We start from the raw sequence: 27,612 nt of genomic DNA on the forward strand, positions 1-27,612 counted from the left end.
ATAGAGCATAAGTGCTAAAATGCTATCATGTGTAACCTAAAATCCTACCTCAGTGCACTAACAGAGCTGGACTCACCACAAATTAACAATTAAACTGGCATTACAGTTTAATACAGACTGGGTTTAATCTGTGACAAGGGAACTGTCTGTGCTTCATTTTTCATGTGAAGGGAGATAATTACAGGTATAAGTGCCCTTAATTAATAAGGTTTGATAATTTGGGGATGGCACATTTTTACACTGTTTCTAAGGTAACCGCAAACCCAGCCCTGGCTCTTTTTCATCACTCTTCAGTTGCACTCAGTCTGTGCTGAGTGTAGCTTTCTGTGCTCCATTCCAGATTTAACAAATCCAACTATTCAGTCAAACTGTATCAAAGCTCAACCAAAAAAGTATGAGTATAAAAGCAGAAAGACCCCTCACATTCACACACCACACACACACACACACACACACACACACACACACACACACACACACACACAACACACACACACGCTCACCATTGCTGTCTAAAAGTCATCAGAAAAAGGAGGATTATTTTCTATTCAGGGGGGATTTTGCTAAGACTTTTCTCTGTCGCACAGGTGTTTGGAAGTGATAAACAACTCTCTTTCACTCCTGCCCACTCCTGTGTGTGTGTGTGTGTGTGTGTGTGTGTGTGTGTGTGTGTGTGTGTGTGTGTGTGTGTGTGTGTGTGTGTGTGTGTGTGTGTGTGTGTGTGTGTGTGTGTGTGTGTGTGTGTGTGTGTGTGTGTGTGTGAGAGACAGTTTTGGTGTGTAGGAGCTTGTCAGTAACTCGTGGTTAGATAGAAATGGTGTTAATCCTGAACCTTAAATCTTCGTAATTCAGATAAAAGTCAGGCTTTAACTCTGTGGTAATTCACTTGACCCAGGAAAACAGGCAGCACCTGCTGTTCCCCAGCCCTGAAAGTCTATAGAATATAGCAGTTGCCATCTAGTATCAATGTCCTTTCATATCAGCTTTCTCTTTCCTCAGCTGGCAATAACACAATGTATGTGACTATAACACTAGCATAATGCATTCAGAGTACAATATCATACAGGATGCCAGAGTGAAAGTCAACACACTTATAAAATGCCCTGGAGCAGCAAAAAAATCATGCCTAAAAAGAACCCTGCAGGACAAGGAAATTACAATATATTGGAAATAAACAATCAGTGGCATTCTGACACATGGTGGACCTTGAAACCATATAAAGGTGTCTTACACAGCCGAGAAAATACTGCTCTAAACTCTGTTTGAAGACACAAAGCCGCATAAAAGCCTAAAATATAATATGTGACTCAGCCCCTATTAAATGTTGCTTTTCCTCTCTGTAAATGAAATGCAGCATTAGAGCACCCTTAAACTTTGCCCTGTCATAATGGAGTATATATTTAATAATTTCAAATTTTTATGTAAATAAAAATGATCTCTTTTTCATCCTGCGCCACAGTTTAATTAACAAATGTCTTTGCGCCTATTTGTGCACCCATGGGTGTGCTGGTCTGAAAACGAGGTGTGTTCAGGCGCATTGTTGACGCGTTGCTATTTCAAGGCAACTGAAATTGCACTATTTTTTGTTATTTAAAGGGTGCATTAGTAATGTGCGCCAATAGGTGGGTCCACAACGCGCTTACACTCTGCTTATTATACAGGGATGCGCAGCAATACACAAACACACAAAACATATATTTTTTAAAAAATATATTAAAAAAGGATTACAATGTAAAATTGTGTACAATGTAATATTGTGTACATAAAGATATGTTGGAATCCGGCTTGTCCCGTAGATGGCCTGCTTGCGCGCTCTAACCTTTTCCTCTCTGGAGAACCGTTCAGTCTTTCCGCTTGCAAATTCTGCTATGTAAATATCAATCTGCCATGGCGGGTGCGCAACTGGCTTTTAAAGGGAATGGTAAATGACACTCTGATTGGTTTATTGCACGTTACGCCAAAAACACACCCATTATTCATTAAGATATTAGGGACAACCCTTTTAGACCATGCGCTGGGGCGAATTCTGTGATAGCCTACTGATAGTTATTTACTATTTCTTTAGAAAATTGTTCCAAATAGAACAAATGCTTCAAAGAAATTATGAATTATTAAACCGGGAAGATCACAGCAGGATTAAAAGAGCCAGAAAGCATGAACAATTATGCTACAGTTAGCATTTCAGGCAGGACAGCAGATGTCACCGTTGTGTGTGGGTGAAATATCATCCTCAAGGAGATGATTTTTGGAAAATAATATATCAATGCACAATCGCAGTGTCGCCGAATACTGTATCTGAGAGAAATGTAGCAGCGCGTTGATCTGCCAGTCTCTTCAAAGGATGATTACAAACGGCGAAAGCCATTGATTACACACGTCGACGACTCTGTTATTTTGGTGGTTTGCTTCACGATGTGAGTACAGAACTCTTTTACTTCATTGTCCCTTGTAGGCAGACTTTTTATTTTATTTTTTATTTTTTATTTTAATTTTGTATTATGCCTTAGATCATTAAAGGTGCTCTAAGCGATGTCACACGTTTTTTAGGCCAAAACAGTTTTTGTCACATACAGCAAACATCTCCTCACTATCCGCTAGCTGCCTGTCCCCTGAACACACTGTAAAAAAACGCGGTCTCTGCAGACACCCCAGGCTCCACAAACGGCAACAAAAACAAACTGGGCTAACCTGCACCACAAAACATAACAAACTGTTCCAGTCAGTAACCGACAAGAAGGATTTGGGGGTGGGGTTTGGGGGGTTAGTGCGTGGATGAGGAGGAGATAGGGTCTAGCTAGCCTCTGTTTTGTTTGACAATAGTTTAAACGTCAACAAGAAGTGATTTCACCCGAAATCGCTTAGAGAACCTTTTTTCTGAAAAATATAATATTTTATATGCAAGCTAATTGTAAATATGTAAACAAAGTAGCCTACCACATATCCCCCAAAACACACCATAAATGTATATTTGAGAAGTTAAAAATATATATATAGTTTTATACAATTGCTCTTTAAATGTTTGGGGTCTGATTTTTCACCAAAGACCATAAGGATAAGTGGGAAATGAGGAGAATATGATGGTTAAAACAATTTTATAGACCCCAACAATTTGACCTGTAGAGTACATATAAAAAACATACATAAATTACAATCAATAATGATAAGCAAACCAACCAAACAATTAATCTTCATACAGACAATTTCAAATGTCTCTCTGATGGCTCAATATTCATAATTTCTTTTTTAAAATACTAATGTCAAAATATTATTTCTGTTGTACGTCACTGCTGTACAGCATTAAATGTAAATGCACTGTTCAATCATACATGTCTCTTCATATGCAGCTTATGCACTTTAAAGATGACATACGAGATATACTGATGGATGGGTAGACTTAATGTTCAGTTTCTGATACGCAAGGACAATTCCAGTGAACATTTATCTCCATTACTAACTTTCAGAGTTCAAACTGGCTGGCGATGGTGATAAACAGCTTCCAATGGGTCTCACATTGATGAGAAAAGCATTTTGCAAATGAGCCACAGTTTGAAACAGCATAAAGTGTGAGAACAAACCAGCGGGGTGGCAATTGAACGGAGGCTTAGACTCCGGGAAACATACCAAGTGTTAACGCAGCATTATTCTCCCTGAAATGTCATTTATTATGGATCCTGTCCATTTCCCAGAAGTTCCATGCTCTGACAAAATATACTGCTGAGCTGAAGGCACACCTGCTTCTCAGTGCAGTTCTGCTTATGTGGAGACTGTATTGTAACCGTGATTTCATTCTTTTCATCATTCCAATGGGTAAATGGGTAGTCACTTTGTAAAGAGCTATGCTAATATCTGATACTACTTTTCACATATTTATTGATTAGATGATCTAATTACATTTTCACACTTAATGACCATTTTAATAAACCAGTTAAGAGAAAAAAGTGATGAAAATGGTGAAAAACAAAGATATACACTTAAAAAAACCTCCATGAAGGAGGGAACGGAGACGTAGTCGATGTGTCGACGGATTGGGAAATCACGCTTAGGGAGCCTGTCATCTTCGAGAACCAATGCACACTGGTGTGCGAGATCTGAATCTCACACTCCGCCTCCCGGCGCGGATATAAATATGGAAGTGGATGCACGCACCAGTTGTTTTTCGCTGAGGAGCTGAGCGGAGCCCTCCGTCAGTGGTGGTCCAGCAATAGTGGCAACGGGACTACGTCTCCGTTCCCTCCTTCAGGGAATAAGGGTTACATACGTAACCGAGACTTCCCTTTCAGACGCTCACGTTCGACGTGGTCAACGTGTCGACTGATTGGGATCCCAATTAACACGAACTACCAAGGCGGTCATTTTGACCGTTTTTGAATTGTACAGTGCAATAACTTTGTTAAAATAAAATCCATGTGGCTGTATGACTCTGACTTTTCCTAAATATGTGTATATTTTATTCTGACACTATTATTTTATAAAAATCAGAAAACAAAAAACAGTTCTGAGTATTTCTACCTAGAATGGCCATGGCGGTCATTTTGACAGCACACATTAGATATCATAAAACGTCCGCTACATTTCGCACTTTACACTTTACATTACACTTCGCTATCTTTTTATACTTTGCGAGGCAGACTAGCTCAATAATCGTTGTAACGTAACTTCCTAGTAAAGTTATCCATCTACCTAATGTAGGCTATAACTTTACCGATCGGATCGGTTATCATATTCCTTTTCCCCTCACACACCCACCACTGTTACCAACGCAAAAACGCAACTTTCCTGATGACCGATCCAGTCATTCACATTTTTACGTCAGGCACACACCTCCACCGGCACACACACCTTTTCATTATTATTATTCTATTGCTATTATTATTTGTCAGGCTATTAGAAATCCTATGGGCTAATTAGTCCTATCAAGATTATGATTTCATGAACTAAAAAATAATTAGTCTGCTCTGTTCTTTTTTTCCTTTTTTTTTGGCAATAGTGCAAAATCCTGATCCATCAAATGTGCCTTCTGTGCCAAGACAACGCAGTCCGCCACGAGATGACGAGCCTGACCCAATAAACCCACTTTCAGCCGAAAGGCGTAAACGGCGAAAAACGGCACAGTGTGGACCTATGTAAAGTTGGGTGAAGACAGAGGAAGGCGACAATGCCAAAATGTAATAACAGAAGCGGCTGGCCCCCACAGCGCACGCCAAGCGCAATATTGAAGATCCCCTCACAGCCTTTTTGTGTTTGGTGGATGATGGCATGCTGAAACACATCAGGGACTGCACTGTGGCTGAGGCCCATCGATTCAAGGAGGACAACCTATGTGACATGACAGCTGAAGAGCTAAAAGCCTTCATTAGTTTAATTTACATTCGTGGTGCGCAAGGTGGAAAAGGGATGGATTTGGCGTCCTTTTGGTCAGCCGAGTGGGGCTGCGCTTTTTTCAAGGAGACCATGTCCCGAAACACGTTTCAGGAAATAATGCGATTCCTTTGTTTTAACAGAAGGGAAACCCGACGCACACGCCTGCGAGACAACAAGTTTGTCCTTATGAGTGATGTTTGGAATAATTTTTTCCAAAACTGCATCGCCTGCTACAAGCCTGGTGCCGACATCATTGTGGATGAGCAAACAATAAATCTAGTGTAGGATCTAGCAAAAATCGTATTGTAATTAAACCAGAAAATCTAAATATCAGTGAACAAAAACAATTTCTAAAGCTAGGTCTTCTAAACATTAGATCGCTCAGACCTAAGGCGGTTATTGTAAATGAAATGGTCACAGATAATAGTTTCGATGTACTTTGCCTTACTGAAACCTGGCTTAAACCAAATGATTATTTCGGTCTAAATGAGTCTACTCCACCAGGATACTGTTATAAGCATGAGCCCCGTCTGGTCGTGGCGGCGGTGTTGCAACAATCTATAGAGATATTCTTAATGTTACTCAGAAAACAGGTCACAGGTTTAATTCGTTTGAAGTACTTGTGCTACATGTTACGCTCTTAGATTTAAGAAACAAATCCATATTATCTCTAGCCTTGGCTACCCTATATAGACCTCCAGGGCCCTATGCTGACTTCCTAAAAGAGTTCGCATACTTTCTCTCAGATCTATTGGTCAATGTCGATAAAGCAATAATTGTTGGAGACTTTAACATACACGTAGATAATACAAATGATGCGTTAGAGACTGCGTTTACAGATTTATTAAACTCCTTTGGGGTCACGCAAAACGTCAGTGGTCCCACTCATCGTCTAAATCATACACTAGATTTAATTTTATCATATGGAACCAATCCAACTGATATAAATATTATACCGCAAAGTGATGATCTCACTGATCATTACATGGTATCTTGCGTAATACGTACTGCTGAAATTTGTCAAGTTGCGCCACGTTATCGACCAGGCAGAACAATCCTTCCAACCACTATAGATAGATTCTCAAATAGCTTACCTGATCTATCTCAGCTGCGCAGTGCACCCAAACAAACAGATGAACTAGAGGAAATGACTAGCAGTTTGAGCACCATGTTCTCTAGTACACTAGATATTGTTGCACCAATTAGATTAAAAAAGGTTAGAGAGAAAACTAAAGCACCATGGTACAACAGTGCTACGCATGCAATCAAGAGAGAAACTCGTAACTTAGAGCGTAAATGGAAACAAACTAATTTAGAGGTCTTTAGAATCGCGTGGAAAAGCAGTATGTCACGTTATAAAAAGGCTCTAAAAGCAGCCAGGGCTGAGCATCTCTGCAAACTAATAGAAAATAACCAAAATAATACAAGGTTTTTATTCAACACCGTGGCTAGACTAACAAATAAACAAACATCACCAGAGCAAAATATTCCGTTACAATATAGTAGTAATGATTTTATGAATTACTTCAATGAGAAAATAGAAAGCATCCGAAACACAATTGTAAATATACAATCCTCTATGATGTCTTATGATTCAGCCTCAATTATGGCCCCTCTAGAACAACTACACCGCTTTACAACTATAGGACAGGAAGAGCTAAATAAACTTATCATTGCATCTAAACCAACAACATGTTTATTAGATCCAATACCCACTAAACTACTGAAAGAAGTGTTACCTGTAGTGGAAGAGCCTCTTCTTAATATTATTAACTCGTCTTTATCTTTAGGTCATGTTCCAAAAATATTCAAGCTGGCAGTAATACAACCTCTCATTAAGAAACCGCAATTAGATCCAAATAACTTAGCAAATTACAGACCCATCTCAAATCTTCCATTTATGTCTAAAATACTAGAACAAGTTGTGTCCGCTCAATTGTGCTCTTTCTTGCAAGAAAATTATATCTATGAAAAATTCCAGTTGGGATTCAGACCGCATCATAGCACAGAAACTGCGCTAGTTAAAATAACAAATGATTTACTTTTAGCTTCTGACCAAGGCTGTATCTCAATACTAGTTCTACTCGATCTTAGCACTGCATTCGACACTTTCGATCATAAAATACTCTTGGATCGACTACAAAACTACACTGGTGTTCAGGGACAGGCATTAAGCTGGTTTAGATCGTACTTATCAGACCGTTACCATTTTGTCTGTTTAAATGGGGAAAAATCGAAGATAACGTCAGTAGACTATGGAGTGCCGCAAGGATCGGTGTTAGGCCCTCTGCTATTCTCAATATACATGATGCCACTTGGTAATATTATAAGAAAACATGGAATTAATTTCCACTGTTATGCTCATGACACTCAATTATATATCTCATCACGACCAGATGAAAACACTAACTTATCTAAATTGACAGAGTGTCTAAATGATATAAAATGCTGGATGACGTGTAATTTCCTGCTATTAAATTCAGATAAAACGGAGGTACTACTTATTGGTCCAAAAAACTACCCACAAAATCCCTTACAATACAACTTTAATTTAGAAGGATGTCCTGTTACTTTATCCACTACAGTAAACGACCTGGGTGTTATACTAGACCGCAACTTGACTTTCGAAAATCATATTTCATATATTACAAGAACAGCCTTTTTCCACCTTAGAAACATTGCTAAGCTACGTAACATGCTATCTGTTTCTGATGCAGAAAAGCTAGTTCATGCATTCATGACATCGAGAATAGATTACTGTAATGCTTTATTAGCTGGTTGTCCTGCATCCTCAATAAACAAGCTACAGTTAGTGCAAAATGCAGCCGCTAGAGTTCTTACTAGATCAAGAAAATATGATCATATAACACCTATTTTATCATCTCTACACTGGTTACCTATTAAGTTACGTATCAATTACAAAGTATTCCTACTGACCTATAAAACCCTAAATGGTTTAGCTCCTGTGTATTTAACAGACCTTCTATCGCCATACAATCCATCGCGCTCTTTAAGATCACTAAATTCAAGGCTTCTGGTCATTCCTAGGATATCTAAGTCCACTAAAGGAGGGAGGGCGTTCTCGCATTTAGCTCCTAAACTCTGGAATAGCCTTCCTGATATTGTTCGAGACTCAGACTCGCTGTCCCAGTTTAAAACTAGATTAAAGACGCATCTCTTTAACCAAGCATTCACTTAATGCTTAACCTTTAATACTACTGCTGAATCAGTTCGAATGCATTAACATTATGAACATCAGCTATGCTAATTATTTCCCATCTGCCTTTCTGCTGTTATCTCGGGACGCTAGTCCCGAGGTAAATAGCATTCGTCAGCTCCAGTTTGTATCCAGCCTCTCACGGAGACTTTAGATGCCCCAACGCCTGTGAAGAGACGACTCGACGCCTGTGAAGAGACGACTCAAAGCCGGCGATATGTTATGCCATAAATTAATACATGATTAACTAACTGTATTTTTCTATGTACATTTCCGAAATGCACTTTCTGTAAAGCTGCTTTGAGACAATGTGTATTGTGAAAAGCGCTATACAAATAAATTTGAATTGAAATTGAATTGAATGAGCAGCTATTCCCTACAAAATCAAGGTGCAGTTTCCTACAGTATATTGCAAACAAACCAGACAAATTCGGAATCAAATTCTGGCTTGCTGCGGATGTCGACACCAAATATATGGTAAACGGTGCGCCTTATCTGGGCAAAGACGAGACGAGGAGGCCAGGTCAACGACTTGCAGACAGTGTGGTGCTGAAAATGGTCAAGCTATACCTGGGGAAGGGAAGAAACGTCACAACCGACAATTTTTTTACTTCTTTTGAATTGGCAAAGGCACTTCAGGCCAAGAAAACCAGCATGGTTGGCACGGTAAAAAAGAGCAGACGAGAGCTCCCCCCCGCATAAAGGCGCAAATGCTGCTGGTCAGCACAGAGGTGCTGAAAAGTGGCGATGCAACACTGACCGTGTATCAGGGCAAAAAAGAAAAGAATGTCTGCATCCTCAGCACTGTCCACACAGCTGTTGGCATCACAAGTGGCCAGAAAGAAAGCCAGAGACGGTAACATACTACAACAAGACCAAGGTAGGAGTAGACGTTCTAGATCAAATGGCTAGAAAATATTCAGTAAAAGCCCCCTCCCGTAGATGGCCAGTAGCTGTTTTCCATAACATCCTTGACCTGGCTGCAATCAACGCACACATATTGTTCAAGAAGTGCACAATTGAGCAAGTTTCACGGAGGGACTTCATCATGCGACTGGCGAGCGAACTTCGATCCGACCACATGGGATCAAAAACCTCACAACTGGTTGTGCGAGAGCCAGGACCCGGGCAGGAGCAGCAGCAGATGGAGAAAAAGCGGCAGTGCCAAGTAAGGAGGAACTGCGAACAAAATAAAACCAAAGAGACATGTGCCAAATGTCATAAAGTGGTGTGTGGGAGCTGCACACGAAAGGCGGTGTTTACCTGTGTGGACTGTGCATAAGCATCAGTGAATGATGAGGGGTGTTTGGGCCGTTCAAATGAGCTTTGGGGAAAACTTTTCAACCCGATTTAGTTCGTTAAGTTTATTTATTTATTTTTTTACTGAAACTAATAGTTCTAAAGCAGTTTTCTTTTTTAGCTAATGTTCGTTTTTTCTTAACCTGTTTTTGTGTACTGTATTGTGTTGCATACTGTCCATGAACGCAAAACTTTCCTCACATAGAGAGGCAGCACGTGTCGGGACAATCTTTCTTTCGTGTTTGTTTTAAGCGGTATTAATGGTGATGACGTCATAACATGACGACAGGAATTAAATGTTTCATCGGAAAACTTAAAGAGAAGGTTCAAATGTAGTTGTGGCATGACGAAAATGACGTTTAGTACGGCAATATGAACGTCAAAGTATGAGCGGTCAGAATGACCGCAATGGTCGTTCTAGTAGTTATGGAATTCCGGTAGTTCTAATGTTAAAACGCCACTAGTCTTCCCTTGGCAGAGCCCACTCTGCTGTCACTGACCAGTTGAGTCTCCCCCGTTATAGGCTGGAGCCACCCCAGTTACATTCCATATGTTGCACTGCCCAGTAATCCGCCCAGTCCAAATGTGTATCGTCCACATGTTACCTCCCTACGGGCAGGATGTGGCTTCCGCAGCGTATTCCTTTCGAACGGAAGAGAACTCTTTCCCAGTGGTCTTGTGGAACAGCAGTGACTTCCCTGGCCTAAGCCCTATCCCATCTCTGCCTCAAATAATGCGGGGGGATCCGAAGGCTTTCTTCTAGGCACTGTAGAAAAACATTTATTTCATAATGTGACCCCCCCCCCCCCTCCCCCTTCAATTCTTTTACTTCAATGAAAGGTTAGATTTTTGGCAATTTTTTGAACGAAAGATCAAATAGTTAAACGATGCAGATTTATTTTTTACAGCCAGTTTTGATCATATTTACCAGGGGTGCCATTAGTTCTGAGCACGACTGTATATATATATATATATATATATGACTGTATTTATATATACATAATTTATTTTTCAAACACGTGATGCCACCATTGCGACCACATCTAGAAACTTAAGGATGGAATGACATCTTGAAAAAGACGCAAACGCACCCGTGTTGCTCTTCCAGGAAATGGGACCCGTCAGTGCCAGAGCACAATGGGGAATGACCGCGGCAACACTGAACAGTGAACTAAAACAGTGAAGCACTCACTTGCCCTCTAACCAACCATCAACAACCACACAGAAATGATGCTGTTAAAACAGCAGTTGAGAGCTCAGAAGCTCGCGATCAGCGCTGCACTCTCGCTGTAGGACCACCAGCACTAGGAGAGTCTTCCAGAAGTACACCGACACACTCGCTCATTGAAAACTTCAACATTCTTCAGAGACATCAACACAGATCGGCTCCGAAGCGAAAAACAACTGGTGTGTGCATCCACTTCCGTATTTATACCTGCCGCGAAGTGTGAGATGCATATCTTGCATGCCAATGTGCATTGGCTTGTTTTAACAGTACTTGAAGATGACAGGCTCCCTAAGCGTGATACCAATCAGTCGACACGTCGACTATATCGAACGTGAGCGACTGAAAGGGAACCTGATTACCCTGTCAAGGGTACTCGCGTTGCGTCAACGACGCTTTGGGAATTCACGCCCAGCGTGAATGCGTCTGAAACATCTATGTCAACTAGTCCAATGGAAAGAATGATCGGAATTATTACTGGTATATAAATCATTCATTGGGCTAGGACCTCAATATATTGCAGATATGCTCACTGAATATAAACCAAACAGATCACTTAGATCATTAGGATCACATCAGCTAGAAATATCAAGGGTTCACTCAAAGCATGGCAAGTCCGCTTTTAGCTATTATGCCAGCCGTAGCTGGAACCAGCTTCCAGGAGAGATCAGATGTGCTCCTACAGTCACATTCAAATCCAGACTCAAAACACTTCTGTTTAGCTATGCATTTACTGAATAAGCATTGTGCCACTGTTCGTCCGACTGTTACTGTTTTTTATTTTATTTTATTTCATTCTAAACTGTTTTAATTATTTACTGTATTTTATTTTATTATTCTAAATTGTTTTAATTATTCTGATTTATTTTGATTATTTTAATTTATTCTATGTAAAGGACTTTGAATTACCATTGTGTATGAAATGTGCTATATAAATTAACTTGCCTTGCCTACATTTTAAATGTATATATTTAATGAAAGTATGCTAGATTAATTACTGCATGTCATTAGCAATGGCCAATATTGTGTAAAAAAGATACACAAAACAATTTATTTCAACAATGAATTTTATTCAGGCTTTGCCACAAAGGTAAAATGTGCATTCCATGCAAACAACATCACAGTCTCCAAGAGCTCAACCACTGTGCATAGTGGCATGACTACAGTGACCTTTTCTTTGGTCTTGCTTAAATGCACAGTGAATGTGTTAACCACACATCTCCCAGCAATGCGCTCAACAGGCAGAAATGATGCTGGGTATGACGTGTCTGTTCCCTGCAAGCTCCAAACTTCTATTGGCTTTCCATAAAAAAATGGCTTTCTTTAGTCTTGGGACTTCCATCTTTTAACTGACGGCACCCCGTGACAGTGTTTATATCACAGAGCTTGCTTATAGCACAAGCATGCAAGCTTGTCTCGCGAGTTCTTCCGTATAACAATGACCTCACATGTGATTTTCCTACATTTCCTACGTTTTTGCTGCTTTCCTGTTCTACAATGGCTGGACGGCGTCTTCCCTTCAACTCCCCTTCAACTCCTCTTCATGGATGCGATCATGCCCTTTCAGACAGTCCGCAGACCGGCGAGAAGAAACTGTTAAATGCTATCAGTGGGTTGTAAATGAGCCGTTGTAAATGAGCAGTTCGCAGTAGTAAATTCCAGATTGCTGTCCATGGAGGATAGGTTGGCTGCTTTGGAGTCGAAAAACTGTGTGGAAGAGACTACCTCCAGGAAGAGAAGACGGGTGCACAATCCTAAGATTGCGGTAAGATGCTAACTAAGCTGAAGTACCCTAGAAGCAGCACAAGCTAAAAGTAACTTATCCTTGTAAAAGAACAAGTGTAAGTTGCTTTATAAAAGTGTATTTTTTGGTCTTGTCATTTTCAGGAAGCAGTATGCACAACTCCGAGACAAATTGTAGGCGCTACGAACCGGAGCAAGGGTAAGATTAAAACAAATACTTTCATTCTCCTGAATAAGGAAATAGATCCGTTAATGCCGATCTTAACCGTACATTTTGTTTTCTCAGATTAACCTCGCCTCATAACGAGGCCGTGACCTCATATTTGCTCGGAGCTATGCCTGCAAGTCCAGATTTACATGATGCTGATAATGACGACATTGTGTGTGAGTAACTTTTAATATTTTGTCCTTTATTGTTTAATTTTACTGTGACTTGCATTGTTTTTTTTTATTCATTTCACTCTCATTTAATCATTTTCCAGCTGCCTGTAAAACATATTACGAGACCGTGCGCAGGAGCTTCAGGTACAAACAACCAGATCTTGCATCGCAGGCGGAAGCTGTGAAGAGTTCAGCTCGGAGTCGAGCGAGAAGAAAGAGGGTAAGATTTATTTGATTAGATATGTTTTTGATCAATGTGACTATTTTGCAAGTGCATTAATAGATGTGTTGTGTCCATACGCAGTGCATCGCGCAGTACTAGATTGTCTTTATTGGTTGTTTTCACAGCTGCTAGAAGCGAGACAGAGTGTGCTGGCTGAGGATGAGGTGGGCCTTTGGAAGTGCGCTACCATAGACCTAATGTCGGATGAGGAAGACGGCATCGTTGGCAGGGTGTCTGGATGGATTGTGCGACCTCCGTCTTTTCGCAGCCAGGAGCTCACAGAACTCTGTGCCACACTGCAGTCTAGATTAGAGGCGATGCCAAAATACAGGGCAACGCACCACAGACGTCTGCAAAATGGACCAAATTCGGACAGAATTACCTACAGCTCCGAAGCTGAAAACAGACACTTCATGGTGCTGTAGGATTTTGGGCTTCTCGTGAGCTTCCAATTTGTTGTGTGGGCAAATCTCATATGTTTGTATAGTTTGTATGTTTGTGCAAATACAGCTCTTTCTTTGAATAAACAGCATGTCCCTGCCAATTTATTTTCCTCAAATTCATTCATGTCCTTGATGGTAATAATAATGTATAGTATAGAATAACAATATGAATATACAACATAATAGCATATGATATGAATATATTTATTTATATATAAATAATTATAATTAAATATAAATAATTTATATATATATATATATATATACTTATTATTATAATTTTGGGGTTTAAATTTATAATGAGGCAGGTGTGACCAATAGTAACAGAGCTGCCAACCAATCACGAGTGATTTTTCTTGTTTAAATGTAGTGGTTCAACCAATACTGAGTGAGGAAATTCAAGCCATTCTCTGGCAAGGCCGCGCTGCTATTCATATGCTAAATAGAGCCATTCGCACCTCCCGCGAGCTCTCCACATACGTCATGGTTCGTTTCCGTCAATATGTGGCACAGACGAACGCGACGTTCACATGCTGTAAATTGTCGTTAACTGACGAAAATTATGGAGATTTCCGACCGTTTACGGGGACGGAAATCCCACTTTTCATGCAGTGACGGCTTTACAAGCTCTGTGCTTCTCCCTGCCCGCATTATTTAATGGGTGGGGACCCACAAAAGCTCTGTGTAGTTTGTTTGGGAGTGGAGCATGCGGAATCAGCCTTCGAGGGGGCTGATTGCCAGCATTGCGAGATGCTTCCGCTTCGCATGCTCCGCTCTCGTCTGGTGCTTTTCATGGAAAGTGGCAAGGCTCGCGATCCTCAGGGTGCAGGACCCGCTGTTGCCGAGGCAGCATGGAGAATGCATTCCTGGGGATCCCAAAAGGATCTTTTAGAGGTGTTGGAGACGGCTTATCTCCTTCCTTATCTGGAGGATTCAGTGTTCTCCCTCCGGTGTCGGAAGCCCGCTCTGCGGTTCCTTCTCCCCGGGGAGAGAGCCCGATGCTTCAGTGCTCTAGCTCCGAGGAGTTAGACATGCTGGGCATCGAAAGTGAAAGCACACACACAGGGGAAAGTGATTCGCCACCTCTTTCCCCAGCATATGAGGAGCTGGTGGAAGTGATTACTCGCACTGTTGATAAATACATATTGAGGGGCCAGCCAAGAAAAGAGGCGCTTGTGCCAAAAGCAAATTAGACGAGCGCTTTCTCCCATCTAATATTTTACTCCCACCATGGGGCCTTCCTTTTTTCCCCGATCTGCACAGTGAGCTGTCCAGATCGTGGAATAAACCATACTCATCCCGTGTATTCAAGTTCATATTTATTCAGGAATAAAGGGGTTGAAAGAGTATGGTTATGAGTTGATGCCCTGGGCTGAACAGAGGCTCACGAGCTATCTGTCACCCGGTCCAGCATCGTCTCTAAAGGCCTCGGCTTTGCCCACGAAGCCATTAAAGACAACATCAACTTTAGTGGGAAAAACATATACAGCAGCAGGTCAGGCTGGAGCATGCCTTCACACAATGGCAGTGCTTCAGGCATACCTTGCTGGGGGATTTAGACAGGAGTGAGGGAGTGGGGCCCGATGAGGTTCGAGAACTTTGTCGGGCCACAGATCTGTCTCTCAGGGCTACCATGGACACGCCAGAGCAATTGGGCGGTCTATGGCACCCCTTGTGGCCACTGAGAAGCACGTCTGGTTAAATCTTGCGGAGTAAATGTGGTCGTCAATAGATTCCAGGAGGCTAAAAAACAATCGGAGACATTCAAAAGATTTCTCCCTCGCCGTGTCCAACCCCCTGGGGCTGCTGGTCATGAGCAGCCCCAGCCGTCGAGCTCCTCATATCGCTCACAACAGAAAGAGAGTGTTGCGTCTCGTGCATCTCCACAGAAACACTGGAACACTCTCAGCCGAAGCCTTCTAAGTCTAAGTCGGATCTGAGGACCGTTCTTCAGGCTCAGAAGGCTTCGGCCCAAAAGAAAAGATCCTGACGTCACTGGCATCAGACCTGTGAGGGCAGCCCCAACCGGGGTGGAACGGTACACACCTCAGAATACGGTGCCTGTTCCATCTCGGTGTCCTCACGGGGCCATTCTGCCAACCCCGCCACCCTCGGTACTTCGGGGCGCAGCGGTCTCCAGCGAGCTTCTGGCACAGTGTCAGCTCGACATTGCGTCTGACTCGCACCCTCTGAGGGGGGGTTTGAAAAACAATCAGTTCAGGTCAGTGGTGGGCCGTCAGGGCCAGCAAGGCCTTCTCTGCTGGCCGAAACACTATCAGAATCACTGACTTGCACTTTACTATATTTTTTCCATGAATGAGTATTAAATTATTCTCAATAGTCCATTCTCTTAATTTCATAGCGTTTCTCTTGGTTGCGCTGCTTCCAGTAGTGAATGTTAATGTTAGAGCTTTTATCCAATTATATTTCTGCCATCATGTGTTGCCAGGGTAAAATAAATCTGCCTTGGGGTAGAGTCAATTCTTCAGAATCAATAGTGTGGGCACTGTAGCTTAAAATGTATGGCAATGAAACTGTTGCTTTAACAATCAGATAATCAGTCAGATTTAATCAGCCAATCAGATTTCACTTTGACTGCACTGGGACCATCTAGCAGGCGTACAATAACGTTGGCATTTTCTCATGCTTTGGATGGTCAGAGCGCAGTACGTGTATTTAAAGCTAGCTAACCGCATCTGTAGCGAACTGCATAAACTAAAATATATTCCAGTAGATATAATATATTTTTTCAACCCACAAATGAATGTTTTTTTCCCTCCTCGACCACCAGCAGGTTCAAACCTACTGGGAAAAATCTGTTATTCAGCCTTATCCAGCTTAACGGAACACTGTTCGATCGGTCCGGGTAATAACAGAACTGACTGACTGTAATGTATGCCAGGTCTGATTTTGAAGGCAAAAGTCCCGCTGATCTCATTGATTTTGTTCAAAACTCTGTGAGAACATATCAGCTGTACAAATTGTCATGTGTTGCGGTGACTGTCCCTGTGTCCACTGCTTCTGTCGAGCGGACATTCTCATCCCTAGAGCAAAGAGAAACTTATGCCAAAAATGTGACGGGACAGACTCGACTTTCAGCATTAGCCTTGATGGTGATAGAAAAGGTTGTTGGGACTGAAACGCACAGATAACCTGAACAACAGAGTCATTTAATTATTTTTGAGGAAAGAAATTAGGATATAATTTGTGTAAAAAAATTATCAGTAGTTTTGGTGAGTAGCCTATAATGCTTTTTTGCACCCGTTTTTTTTATCTGATTTTTATCTTAATTTTTCTTGGAAATTTGAAAAATCGAAACTTCACTTTTTTATTTTATTTTTTCAATCATTAATAATATTGTAACGTCTGACAAGGGACTCTAACCTTTGAAGGACAAGACAAGGGTCTTCTGAACTTATTATCAGAACGCAGGAACAACTGAACACTAACGCACAAGCCGAACTCACTCGCTTGTTTCTCTCGACCGGCCTTTTCCGAACTCACCGCATTAACCCTATAACTGCCGGTGCAAAATAAAAACAGCAATTTCACAACAATTATAGAGAGTATGTGCGCTGCTACACTATTAAAAGTTATTAATTCAGGTTGGACACCACTGAAGGCCTAGGTGTAAAATGCACGGCCCGCTACTGGTTCAAGTAGTTCCTCCCGGTATGTTTCAGGCTCCCGAACTGGCTGTCTCTATAAATAGTACGGAGGTTAAGTGACTGCAGTCATGATGCAAAGGTCCCCTTTGGTATGGAAGTACCTTAGGGCCATAGAAATAAATTTATCCTAAGACACAAGTGAGATCACATTTTGTAACTTATATACGCACATTTTTTAAAAATGGCCACCGACCATACTTGAGAGGCCCATATCTTTGCTTCTGTTATAGCTATAATGACAAATTTGGTATTAACGGGTACATTTTTGTGGTCAAGGAGTCCAATAAAATAGATTCCAAGACTAAAAAACAATAATGTTGTCCTTAACATGACAATTGGAGGTGAAGTATGCAATTTTTTTATTAAAAAACGCATGCCAAACACACAGTACATTCACAACTTAATAATTTCTTCGTTTATGTCCCGCTCAAGAGATTTCAGAAAATGCTGGGCCTCATGGCCTAATCATCATCAGTACTCCAGCTGGGTCTGCTTCGCATGCGCCCACTGCAGGGGTGGCTGAAAGCACAAGTGCCGTCTCGAGCTTGGGCCTCCGATCTGTTTCGCCTCAGGGTCAATAAGAAATGCGTCGCAGCTCTGAAACCTTGGAAGGCGACCGACTGGTACTGGAACCACCGCCTCTTCAATCTGACATTCTTCGGATCTGATAGCGAGTCTGACGTGAATCTCCTTTGCCTGGTTAGGGCCCTTAGAATTTATGTGGAACGTTCGGCTGCTTTCGGACGGTCAGGACAGCTATTTGTTTCGTTTGGTGGCCGATCTAAAGGTCTAGCTGCCCATTTTTATATCCCCATATCACATGAACTCTTGGGTCAGTGTTGTGGTAGATTTAGCACGCACAGCGTTTTAAATTGGATTCCCGTAGCGTAAGCTAGCTTACTCAACATGAGAGTACTCTCGTAAGAGAACGTCATGGTTACTAACGTAACCTCGGTTCTCTCTAGAAGAGGGAATGAGTGTTGCGTAACCCTGCCGTGCTTGTGCTACCATCTGGTTTCGCTTCAGTCGATGAAAACCAAGAAGCATCTTATCAAGCTCTGGCTTATATAGGCATAAGCCACGCCCATTCGCCCACACGCCCACTCATTGGTGCTTACGTCACGTGCAGTGCCTCGATAGGTTGCAGCAGTTGCCGCATAGCATCCAATAGGCGCGCGAGCTGCCTCGCCTAGGTCTGCAAGTTGCAGCAAATGTATTTTAAGTTAATACAAATTATAAGGATAATTTTTGGCTTCAGTATTCTTGGGAAAAGAGGTTTTCCCTCTAAGGTTTATTTTACATAGTCAACTAGCTAGCTATTTATTAGTTATCTAACATTAAAAAAAAAATTCTATTTAATGAGAAAGTCATACGAACCTCAAAGTGTTAACCTGTCACCTCTGACCTTCAACAGCTGTCACAGCTCCTGGTGCAGATGGGATGTGTTGTTGCAGCAACTGATATGCTATAGGTTACTCCTGACTGGTTGAAATCTCATGCTACTTAGGACAAATGTAATGTACAGAAGTAGCTGCACAGCTTAAATACAAAATTAAAAAATGTTGAACGAAAAGATAAGTAAAGTCACTCTGATGACAATTTTTATGTGAAATGTGTATATTTACCCCCAATTGTCATGGTATGGGGAAATTTTTTTTTTTTTTTAACTAGAAACCAATTTTATTGGATTCCTTGACCCCAAAAATGTACACTTTGACACCAAATTTGTCATTATAGCGATGACAGAAGCAAAGATATGGGCTCTAGTGTATTTTCGGCGCATTGGTGGCCATTTTTGAAAAAAAAACATGTTTATTTCTGATACAAAGTGTGATCTCACTTGTGTCTTAGGATAAATTTGTATGACCCTAAGGTACTTCCATACCACAGGAGACCTTTGCATCATGACTTGAAGTCAAAGGCCTTTTTTTGGGCTTAACCTCCCTACTAAACACCAGAGGCCAGCCTCGAGAGCGTGGAAGCTACTGCCGAATAAATCTCAGTGGGTCCTGCAGATAGTAGAAAGAGGATACAGAATCCAGTTTGGTTCTCGTCCTTCACACTACAACGGGGTATTACTCACAGTAGTACATCCCGAGCAGGCTCTGGTAATGGAGCAAGAGGTAAAGGCCCTGTTAGCAAATGAAGCTATAAATAGGTGTACTCACCCGACAGAGAGTCGGGTTTTTACAGCCGTTATTTCATTGTACCAAAAAAGGGGGTACGTCCCATAAGAGGGTTGCGTCCCATACTAGATCTTCGTCTGTTGAATCGTTCAGTACAGAAACTCAAGTTCAAGATGCTAACACTCAAACAGATCGTGACTCAAATCAGATCCGAGGACTGGTTTGTCACGATAGATCTGAAAGACGCTTACTTCCATGTCTCCATCCTCCCTCAGCACAGGAGGTTCCTGAGGTTTTCTTTCGAGGGCAAAGAATACCAATATTGGGTACTTCCTTTCGGTCTAGCTTTATCACCCCACACGTTCACGAAATGCGTAGATGCAGCTCTGGCCCCACTCAGGCTGCAGGGCATACATATTTTGAAATACATAGACGACTGGCTGATTCTAGCGGAATCAGAACAGTTAGCGGTTCGGCATCGAGATGTCGTCCTCGCTCATATGCAAATGTTGGGGTTGAGGCTCAATGCCAAGAAGAGTGTGCTTTATCCAATACAGAGAACCACTTTTCTTGGTGTGGTATGGGATTCATAAAAAGAAACCCACCTCGTATGATCAAGATAACGCGGCAGTGTCTCCGCGCCTTGGTTATATGGAGGAAACACTGGTTCTTGTCCCAATAATCTGACCAATTATTGGTCTGCTTTGGATCACCCAAGAAGGGTCTTCCTGCTTCTAAGCAGACAGTAAGCAAGTGGATAGTCGAGGCTATTTCTCTAGCTTATGAGTCCTCTGACCAGCCTTGCCCTTTGGCGGTCAGGGCTCATTCTACTAGGAGTATGGCGGCTTCTAAAGCTCTAGTATCTGGAGTTTCTCTACAAGACGTTTGTGATGCAGCGGGCTGGTCCCCACCGCTAACATTCGTCAGGTTTTATAGCCTGGACCTGGATGCTGCCCCAGGGTCTCAGGTGCTTAGTGCTTAAGTGTGGTGTGATAACAGGCTAACACTAAGGCATTTGAAAGTATGGCGATTTGGGTATTCTCGTTCCCAAAGCATCATTGACGCATCGCGAGTTCCCTCAAAAGGGAACGTCTCAGGTTACGACTGTAACCATAGTTCCCTGAGAAAGGTCGATGCATCGCCCTGCCATTCTTCCTGCATCCCTGTGATCAGCTTGCTTCAGCAATTTTCGAAGCTAATGCCGGTTTGCACCGGATGCGCTTTTATCACTTCCTGGTCATGACATCACCGTCATCATGACGATCATTCTTTCCATTGGACTAGTTGACACAGATGCTTCAGACGCATTCACGCTGGGGGCGTTCCCAAAGCGTCGTTGACGCATCTTCTCGTTCCCTTTCTCAGGGAACTATGGTTACAGTCCTAACCTGAGACGTTCTCCAAGTACAACTTTGCTGATTCTGGAACAACATCCAATCAGATTCGAGGGACAAGTTTGGAGTTTATGTCAAGTTTAGGCTTACAATCAAGGTTTGGTGCTTCTACATCAGTGTTATTCACCCATCATTTACTTCTGATTTTAGGGATAACTTATTAGGTTTAGGGGTACGGATATGGTTAGGACTAAATTTTCAAACAAGAATGTTCAAAGTACATTGAGTGAGCGCAACTGGCTTTTACAGGGAATTGGAGATGAGACTCTGATTGGTTAATTGCACGTTACGCTCAAAACACACCCATTACTCATTAAGAGAATTGGGACAACCCTTTTAGACCATGTGCCAGGTGCGCAACCATTTTGTCTGTCGTTAAACTAGCAAAAGTGGATTCGGACACGACCTAAGTGCACTTGCGCCGTGCACCTTAGACCATGTGCTTAGATCGTTAAAATAGGGCCCACTATGTCAACTACCCACATGCATGTAACTTTCTGTTATATTTGCATATGTGTGTATCAGCACGTCATTACCTGTATAAGTCTGCTCTGTTCAGTTTGCAGTGTGTTCAGGTCCTGTCCCAGGTTGCCTTGTCCTCGTCTAAGAGACTCATAGTCCATCTTTAGCTGGCCCGCATGGGCTGACAGCTTAGCAACTTCCTCTGCCAAGTTGACCAATAGCGCTCGATCCTGACCTTTGACGGACTTAAGATCAGTATCATGGTCGGTGAGCGAGTGCAGCAAAGAGGTCTGCACGCCTTCCAGCCGCAAGAAGTTACTGTTATAATCAGGGCAGTTTGGGTCGATGAAGATATTAATGCGTGATCCATCACCTCTCTCGACTGTCACCAACGCATTTGCTTCATCCTGATTGGTGCTAATATGGGGCGGACCATCCGACATGGGGGGAGCCTGGTAGTGGTTCATAAAAAGAATGGTTCCAGTCACTGTAACTGCGAGCAGAACGGCCACGAAGAGCAGGATGGTACATAGTAGATAGCTACAACTCATCCTCTGCACACAGACAAAGACATAAAAAAAGACAGAGAGACAAAGAGTTAAAGCGTAATAACATCATAATCATCATTAGCATTTTGGCAGAACAGAAAGTGCTTTTTAAAACCTGTCGGGGATAATACTGCAGTCTTAGTGATATAGTTCCTCTTTTCTTGCAAACACACAACAACCCTCTCTTCCCTTCTCAACTATTCATAGGAATCATATTATATAGTGAACAATTTTCTGAGAAAAGTGGTATATACATGTAAGGATGTATTATTATTTGTAAGAATAACAATCATAAATAAGCATAAGAATGAGCTTTATATAGTAATCATGTGTTCTTCATCTGAGAAACGAAATTTACAAATCAGAATCTTAAAACCACACAGATGTAGACACAATGTTGTCACGTGGTGTCATTGTGAATTATCTATTCACTCCACAGTGCTCCCGTAATAGGAAAAAATTAAACCACTTTGATTTTACCATCCATGTGTGTATGTGTAGTCTGGACATGTGTGTGCAGTGATGCACTGGCAGTGTTGGTGTGTTCTCTGTGTAAAATATGTTATTCCCTAAAAAAAGGTGCGTATATTATGTTCTCTTTTTTTCCTTCTTGTTCATAAATATGCAAAACAGCCATGCTGGCAGTGGCCCATGCTGATGGGTGGTTAATGGCTTGCTTTACGAGTTGGCTTTTACGATCAACTCTGGGAATATAAAAAAGATTTCGGGGAAGCACTTCAGTGAACAGTTTACTCAGAGACCAGAGGTCCTCTCTCCTCCATCTCTGAAGGCTAGTGGAACATGTTGAGGCACTAGATGTGATAAGCTCCTGGTATGAATTAAATAGGATCAAACCACACTGTACTTGTTGTATACATTTTGTTGTTATAACTTGGCTTATCATTCAAAGAAATACTTCTGAGTCTGGTTTATGGTTTTGGTATTGGTATTCTGTCACACACACACACACACACACACACACACACACACACACACACACAGACACACGCGCACACACACAGAGACACACGCGCGCGCGCACACACACACACACACACACACACACACACACACACACACACACACACACACACACACACACACACACACATTTACTTGACTGTATGAGTGAGGACATAACATATTTAATTTCAGGTTCATTATAATTAGAATTTCTTAATTAGAAATTTTATATTGCCATGGCCTTACCCTACCCCTACCCCTAAACCCACCCATCACAGAAACATGCACAAAACAGTAGACTTAAATAAAAATATGTTTTGTTTGATTTATACGCCTTTTTAACTAGTGAGGGTCAAGTAAAATGCCTTAACTAGTCGGTTGTCCTAATATTTCACTATACAAGTGAGGACATTTAGCCCACACAAGTATAGCCAAACCTGACACACACACACACACGCACACACACACACACACATGCATTGAAAAAATGTATTTTAAATTAATCAAAATATTTCTTTTACATTTAAATTTACTTTCCAGCTAATTAAAATGCCAGCATGAATGACATAACACATTGGGCATTAGTTAATGTAGTTTTCCAGGTCAACACAATTCATTGATGTCTAATGCTTCATATTTATTCAAGCCAACTGTTCATTCTAAATGAAAAACGTTATATTATTTAACAGGTATGACTGTTAATGCAATTAAATTCTACATGCAATCCAATTGAACTCAATCCAGTGCCCCCTGGACACTTTCGTTTTGAACAGCTGTTCCCTTTCGTAGTCACTCCGAGTTACGTCGGATGACGACGAATGGGGGTTTCGCCTAGAAAACCAATCATCTTCGTGTATTATAAAACGAGCCAATGGCGATGAAATGCCATGGGTCTGCGGAATTTGCATATCGTAACTCCGCCCCACCTCGTGGGTATAAAAGGAGGACGCTTGGCAACATGCAGATATGTTTTCGCTTCGGAGCCAAGAGCTTCTCTTCACTCCACAAGCCAATCCTGACTTCATCTTCTGTGACGAGCGAACTCTCCGGTGTTGGTGTAACGGCGGTACCCAGCGAGTTCACATTGCCTGCGATCTGAGCAGTGATCTGCCAGTCTGTGTGTTTCTCCCTGGTCGCCTCAGCATCGCTGAGTTTTTTCTCTAAAAGAGCTGCACGTGGCACGTCTTTTTAAAGATGTCTCGCCCGTGTTCTTCTGGGTGCGGTCGTTTCCTGTCTTCCTTTGATGGGCACAATCGCTGCTTTGCGTGTTTGGGCTTAGAGCACGCTAAAGCAGCGCTTGTGGATGACTCATGTTCCTTCTGTGGGAACATGGCCATCGCAACACTGAGATCTAGACTCAATGATCTCATTCGGGAGAGAGTCCCCTCATCCACACCCCGATCTACATCCTCCACGAGAGGCTGTACTTCGGCTGGTGGACAGGGTGATCTGAGGGTTACGGTGTGGGACAATCCGACGATGCGTCCTCGGACCACGCCCCCCTCTACAGTGTTGCAACCCGCGAGTGCCGCGGTGATTCTACCGGGTTCATCCTTCGATGCCCCGCGTGTTTCATTCGGCGCTCCAGAGGAAGACTCGATGTCGATCGCGGCATCACAAGGCGGGCAAGAGTCATCGGGAAGTGACGATGCGGCTGCGTTGCCTCCTTCTGGAGCTCCAGCGTTGCCCGTATCAGATCCCGAGATGACGGCCATGCTCTCCCGGGCCGCCGCGAGAATCGGGCTTGAGTGGAACCCTCCGCCCTGCCCTGAGCGCTCGCGGTTGGATGATTGGTTTTTGGGTGCGGCTGCCGCCTCACGGCCACAGCCAACCCCAATGCCATTCTTCCCGGAGGTGCATGAGGAGTTGACGAAATCATGGAAGGCTCCCTTGACCTCCCGTGTACGTTCGTCAGCTTTCTCCGCTTTTCCTCCCCTCGATGGGGCAGCCGCCCATGGGTACACTGGGATTCCCCCGGTTGAACGCTCTGTTGCCATGCAACTATGTCCTCAGAGTGCTTCATCTCGTGGTAGTACTAAGCACCCGTCCAAGGCCTGTAGATTCTCGTCCACCTTAGTGGCGAGGTCTCACAGAGCTGCAGGACAGGCGGCTGCCGCTCTGCATGCGATGAGCACCTTGCAGGTCTACCAGGCCCAGCTGCTCAGAGATATGCACGAGGCGGGGATTGACCCAGGGCTCTTCAATGAGCTGCGTGCCGCCACTGACCTCGCTCTCCGAGCGACGAAAGTGGCCTCACGCTCCCTGGGTCAGGTGATGGCCACCTCTGTGGTCCAGGAGCGTCACCTATGGCTGAACCTGGCTGATATGCGGGACACCGAGCGTACCCGTCTGCTCGACGCCCCCATATCCCAGGCCGGCCTCTTCGGCGGAGCGGTTGAGGACTTTGCCCAGCAGTTCTCAACCGCACAGAAGCAGTCTGAGGCGATTAAACATATTCTGCCCCGACGGCCTGCTGCTGCCTCCACCCAGCCGTCGGTACAGACACCTCAGACTGCTCGCCCCCGAGGGCGCCCTCCTGTGGCTCCTTCCCCTCCCGCACGGCCCCAGCAGCAGCCTTCACCCGGGCCGCGTCGTGGAGGAGGCCGCAGGAAGGCGCCACAGCCCTCTCCAGCCCCGCGCCCCGCTAAACGCCAGGCTAAGCGGCGCTCCTGAGACGGGCTGCTCAGTGATGGTGTCGGTTTTTTCCCAGGAGGTGGTTGCAGGCCCCCTCCTTCCCCCGGCGGAGGGCCGGGGGAGAATCTTTTGTTCCGCTGCAGTACCCTATTATGGTCAAAGAAAGAATCAATACACCCATCACTGAGCACACAGAGCCGGTTGACAGTGCGCGACGCCCCCGGGCCTCGCCGCTCTCATCCCCCTCTGTCACAGAGTTCTCGGACCGCAGTGTGTGCCGCCTCCGGGCCTCGCCACTCCCGTCCCCCTCTGTCCCGGAGGGTGCGGGCGACAGTGTGTGCCGTCTCCGGACCTCACCACTCTCGTCCCCCTCTATCGCCAGACCCCTGGCAGAGCAGACCCCCGTGGAACGCTGGTCCTTCCCTGGTCTCCTCTGTCAGGACGCGGGCATGACCGCGCCCCCGCTCCGGGCCGCTTTGCCACCCTCGCCTGGGCTGGTCACTCCGCTTCGCTGCCCCTCCGGGGGGACGCCTGTGGTTCGTATGACCCCGCTGGTTCAGTATCTGACAGCTTGGTTGGAGCTTCCCAGCCTTTGTCGCTGGGTCGCCCGAACTATCAGGCTCGGCTATGCGATTCAGTTTGCACGGTCTCCTCCCCGCTTCAGGGGAGTTCGCTTCACTATGGTCGGTGGCAATGCCCCTATCATGAGAGCGGAGGCTGCTACCCTGCTGGCGAAGGGTGCAATCGAGACTGTCCCTCCAGCCGAGATGAAGTCAGGGTTTTACAGCCCGTACTTCATTGTCCCCAAGAAATCCGGTGGGTTACGGCCGATCCTGGATCTGCGCGTCTTGAACCGCTCCCTTCACAGGCTGCCGTTCAAGATGCTCACGGCCAAACGCATTTTCGAATGTGTGCGGCCATGGGATTGGTTTGCAGCCATAGACCTGAAGGACGCCTACTTTCATGTCTCCATCTTACCTCGACACAGACCGTTCCTACGGTTTGCTTTCGAGGGGCAGGCATACCAGTACGCGGTTCTCCCCTTCGGGCTAGCCCTGTCTCCTCGCGTCTTCACGAAGATCGTCGAGGCTGCCCTTGTTCCCCTTCGGGAACACGGGGTTCGCATCCTGAACTATCTCGACGACTGGCTGATCCTAGCTCACTCTCGAGACCAGGTTTGCGAACACAGGGATCTTGTGCTTCGGCACCTAGCCCGTCTGGGCCTTCGGGTCAACTGGGAGAAGAGCAAACTCTGCCCCGTGCAGAGGATCTCTTTTCTCGGTATGGAGATCGACTCGGTCGCCATGTCCGCGCAGCTTACGAGCGAGCGCGCACACTCGCTGCTGACTTGCCTTCGACAGTTCGATGGCAAGAGTGCGGTCCCACTGAAATTGTTTCAGAGGCTCCTGGGGCATATGGCATCCGCAGCCGCGGCAACGCCGCTCGGATTGCTTCATATGAGACCGCTTCAGCTGTGGCTTCGCGATCGAGTCCCGAGGTGGGCATGGCATCACGGCACGTTCCGAGTCCCAGTGACTCCGACCTGCCGTCAGTCCTTCACTCCGTGGAGGAACCTCAACTTTCTACGGGCCGGAGTTCCCCTAGAACGAGTTTCCAGGCATGTTGTTGTCTCCACAGATGCCTCTTCCACGGGTTGGGGCGCCATGTGCAACGGACATGCTGCCGCGGGCTCCTGGACAGGACCCCAGCGCCTTTTGCACGTCAATTGCCTCGAGTTGCTGGCAGTACGCCTTGCCCTGCACCGTTTCCTCACGTTGCTCAGGGGTCAACACGTACTAGTCCGTTCAGACAATACCGCGACTGTAGCGTACATCAACCGTCAGGGTGGTCTACGCTCCCGCCGTATGTCGCAACTCGCACGCCTCCTCCTCTTATGGAGTCAGAAGCACCTGAGGTCCCTTCGT

At 44.2% G+C, this 27,612-nt stretch overlaps 2 protein-coding genes across 2 annotated transcripts in view; one reads left to right on the plus strand and one right to left on the minus strand.

Annotated features, from left to right (window-relative positions):
- Nucleotides 1–27,612, minus strand: part of fibcd1b (fibrinogen C domain containing 1b) — a 197,597-nt gene that overhangs the window by 111,313 nt on the left and 58,672 nt on the right. The window contains exon 3 of the mRNA XM_077231061.1: nucleotides 21,617–22,096. Coding sequence (XP_077087176.1) covers nucleotides 21,617–22,096 — 480 coding nt within the window. The remainder of the gene's footprint in view (nucleotides 1–21,616; nucleotides 22,097–27,612) is intronic.
- On the plus strand, nucleotides 13,137–13,910 carry LOC143738920 (uncharacterized protein C14orf93-like). The gene is made up of 3 exons (XM_077230991.1): nucleotides 13,137–13,229; nucleotides 13,328–13,446; nucleotides 13,575–13,910. Exons 1-3 carry the CDS (start codon nucleotides 13,181–13,183, stop codon nucleotides 13,872–13,874), a joined length of 468 nt encoding a protein of 155 aa, XP_077087106.1. The 5' UTR covers nucleotides 13,137–13,180; the 3' UTR covers nucleotides 13,875–13,910.

This window comes from Siphateles boraxobius, unplaced genomic scaffold (genome assembly GCF_051911475.1).
Source record: "Siphateles boraxobius isolate OS27281-9 unplaced genomic scaffold, OSU_SipBor_1 16, whole genome shotgun sequence".
NCBI classification, from domain to species: Eukaryota; Metazoa; Chordata; class Actinopteri; order Cypriniformes; family Leuciscidae; genus Siphateles; species Siphateles boraxobius.

What these genes read in the sequence shown, in the direction of transcription:
- LOC143738920 (XM_077230991.1), top strand. Translation starts at nt 13,181, where the DNA reads ATGCCTGCAAGTCCAGATTTACATGATGCTGATAATGACGACATTGTG. An exon ending in TGATAATGACGACATTGTGT is followed by an intron (nt 13,230 to 13,327) that starts GTGAGTAACTTT and finishes ATCATTTTCCAG; the next exon opens with CTGCCTGTAAAACATATTAC. An exon ending in GTCGAGCGAGAAGAAAGAGG is followed by an intron (nt 13,447 to 13,574) that starts GTAAGATTTATT and finishes TTGTTTTCACAG; the next exon opens with CTGCTAGAAGCGAGACAGAG.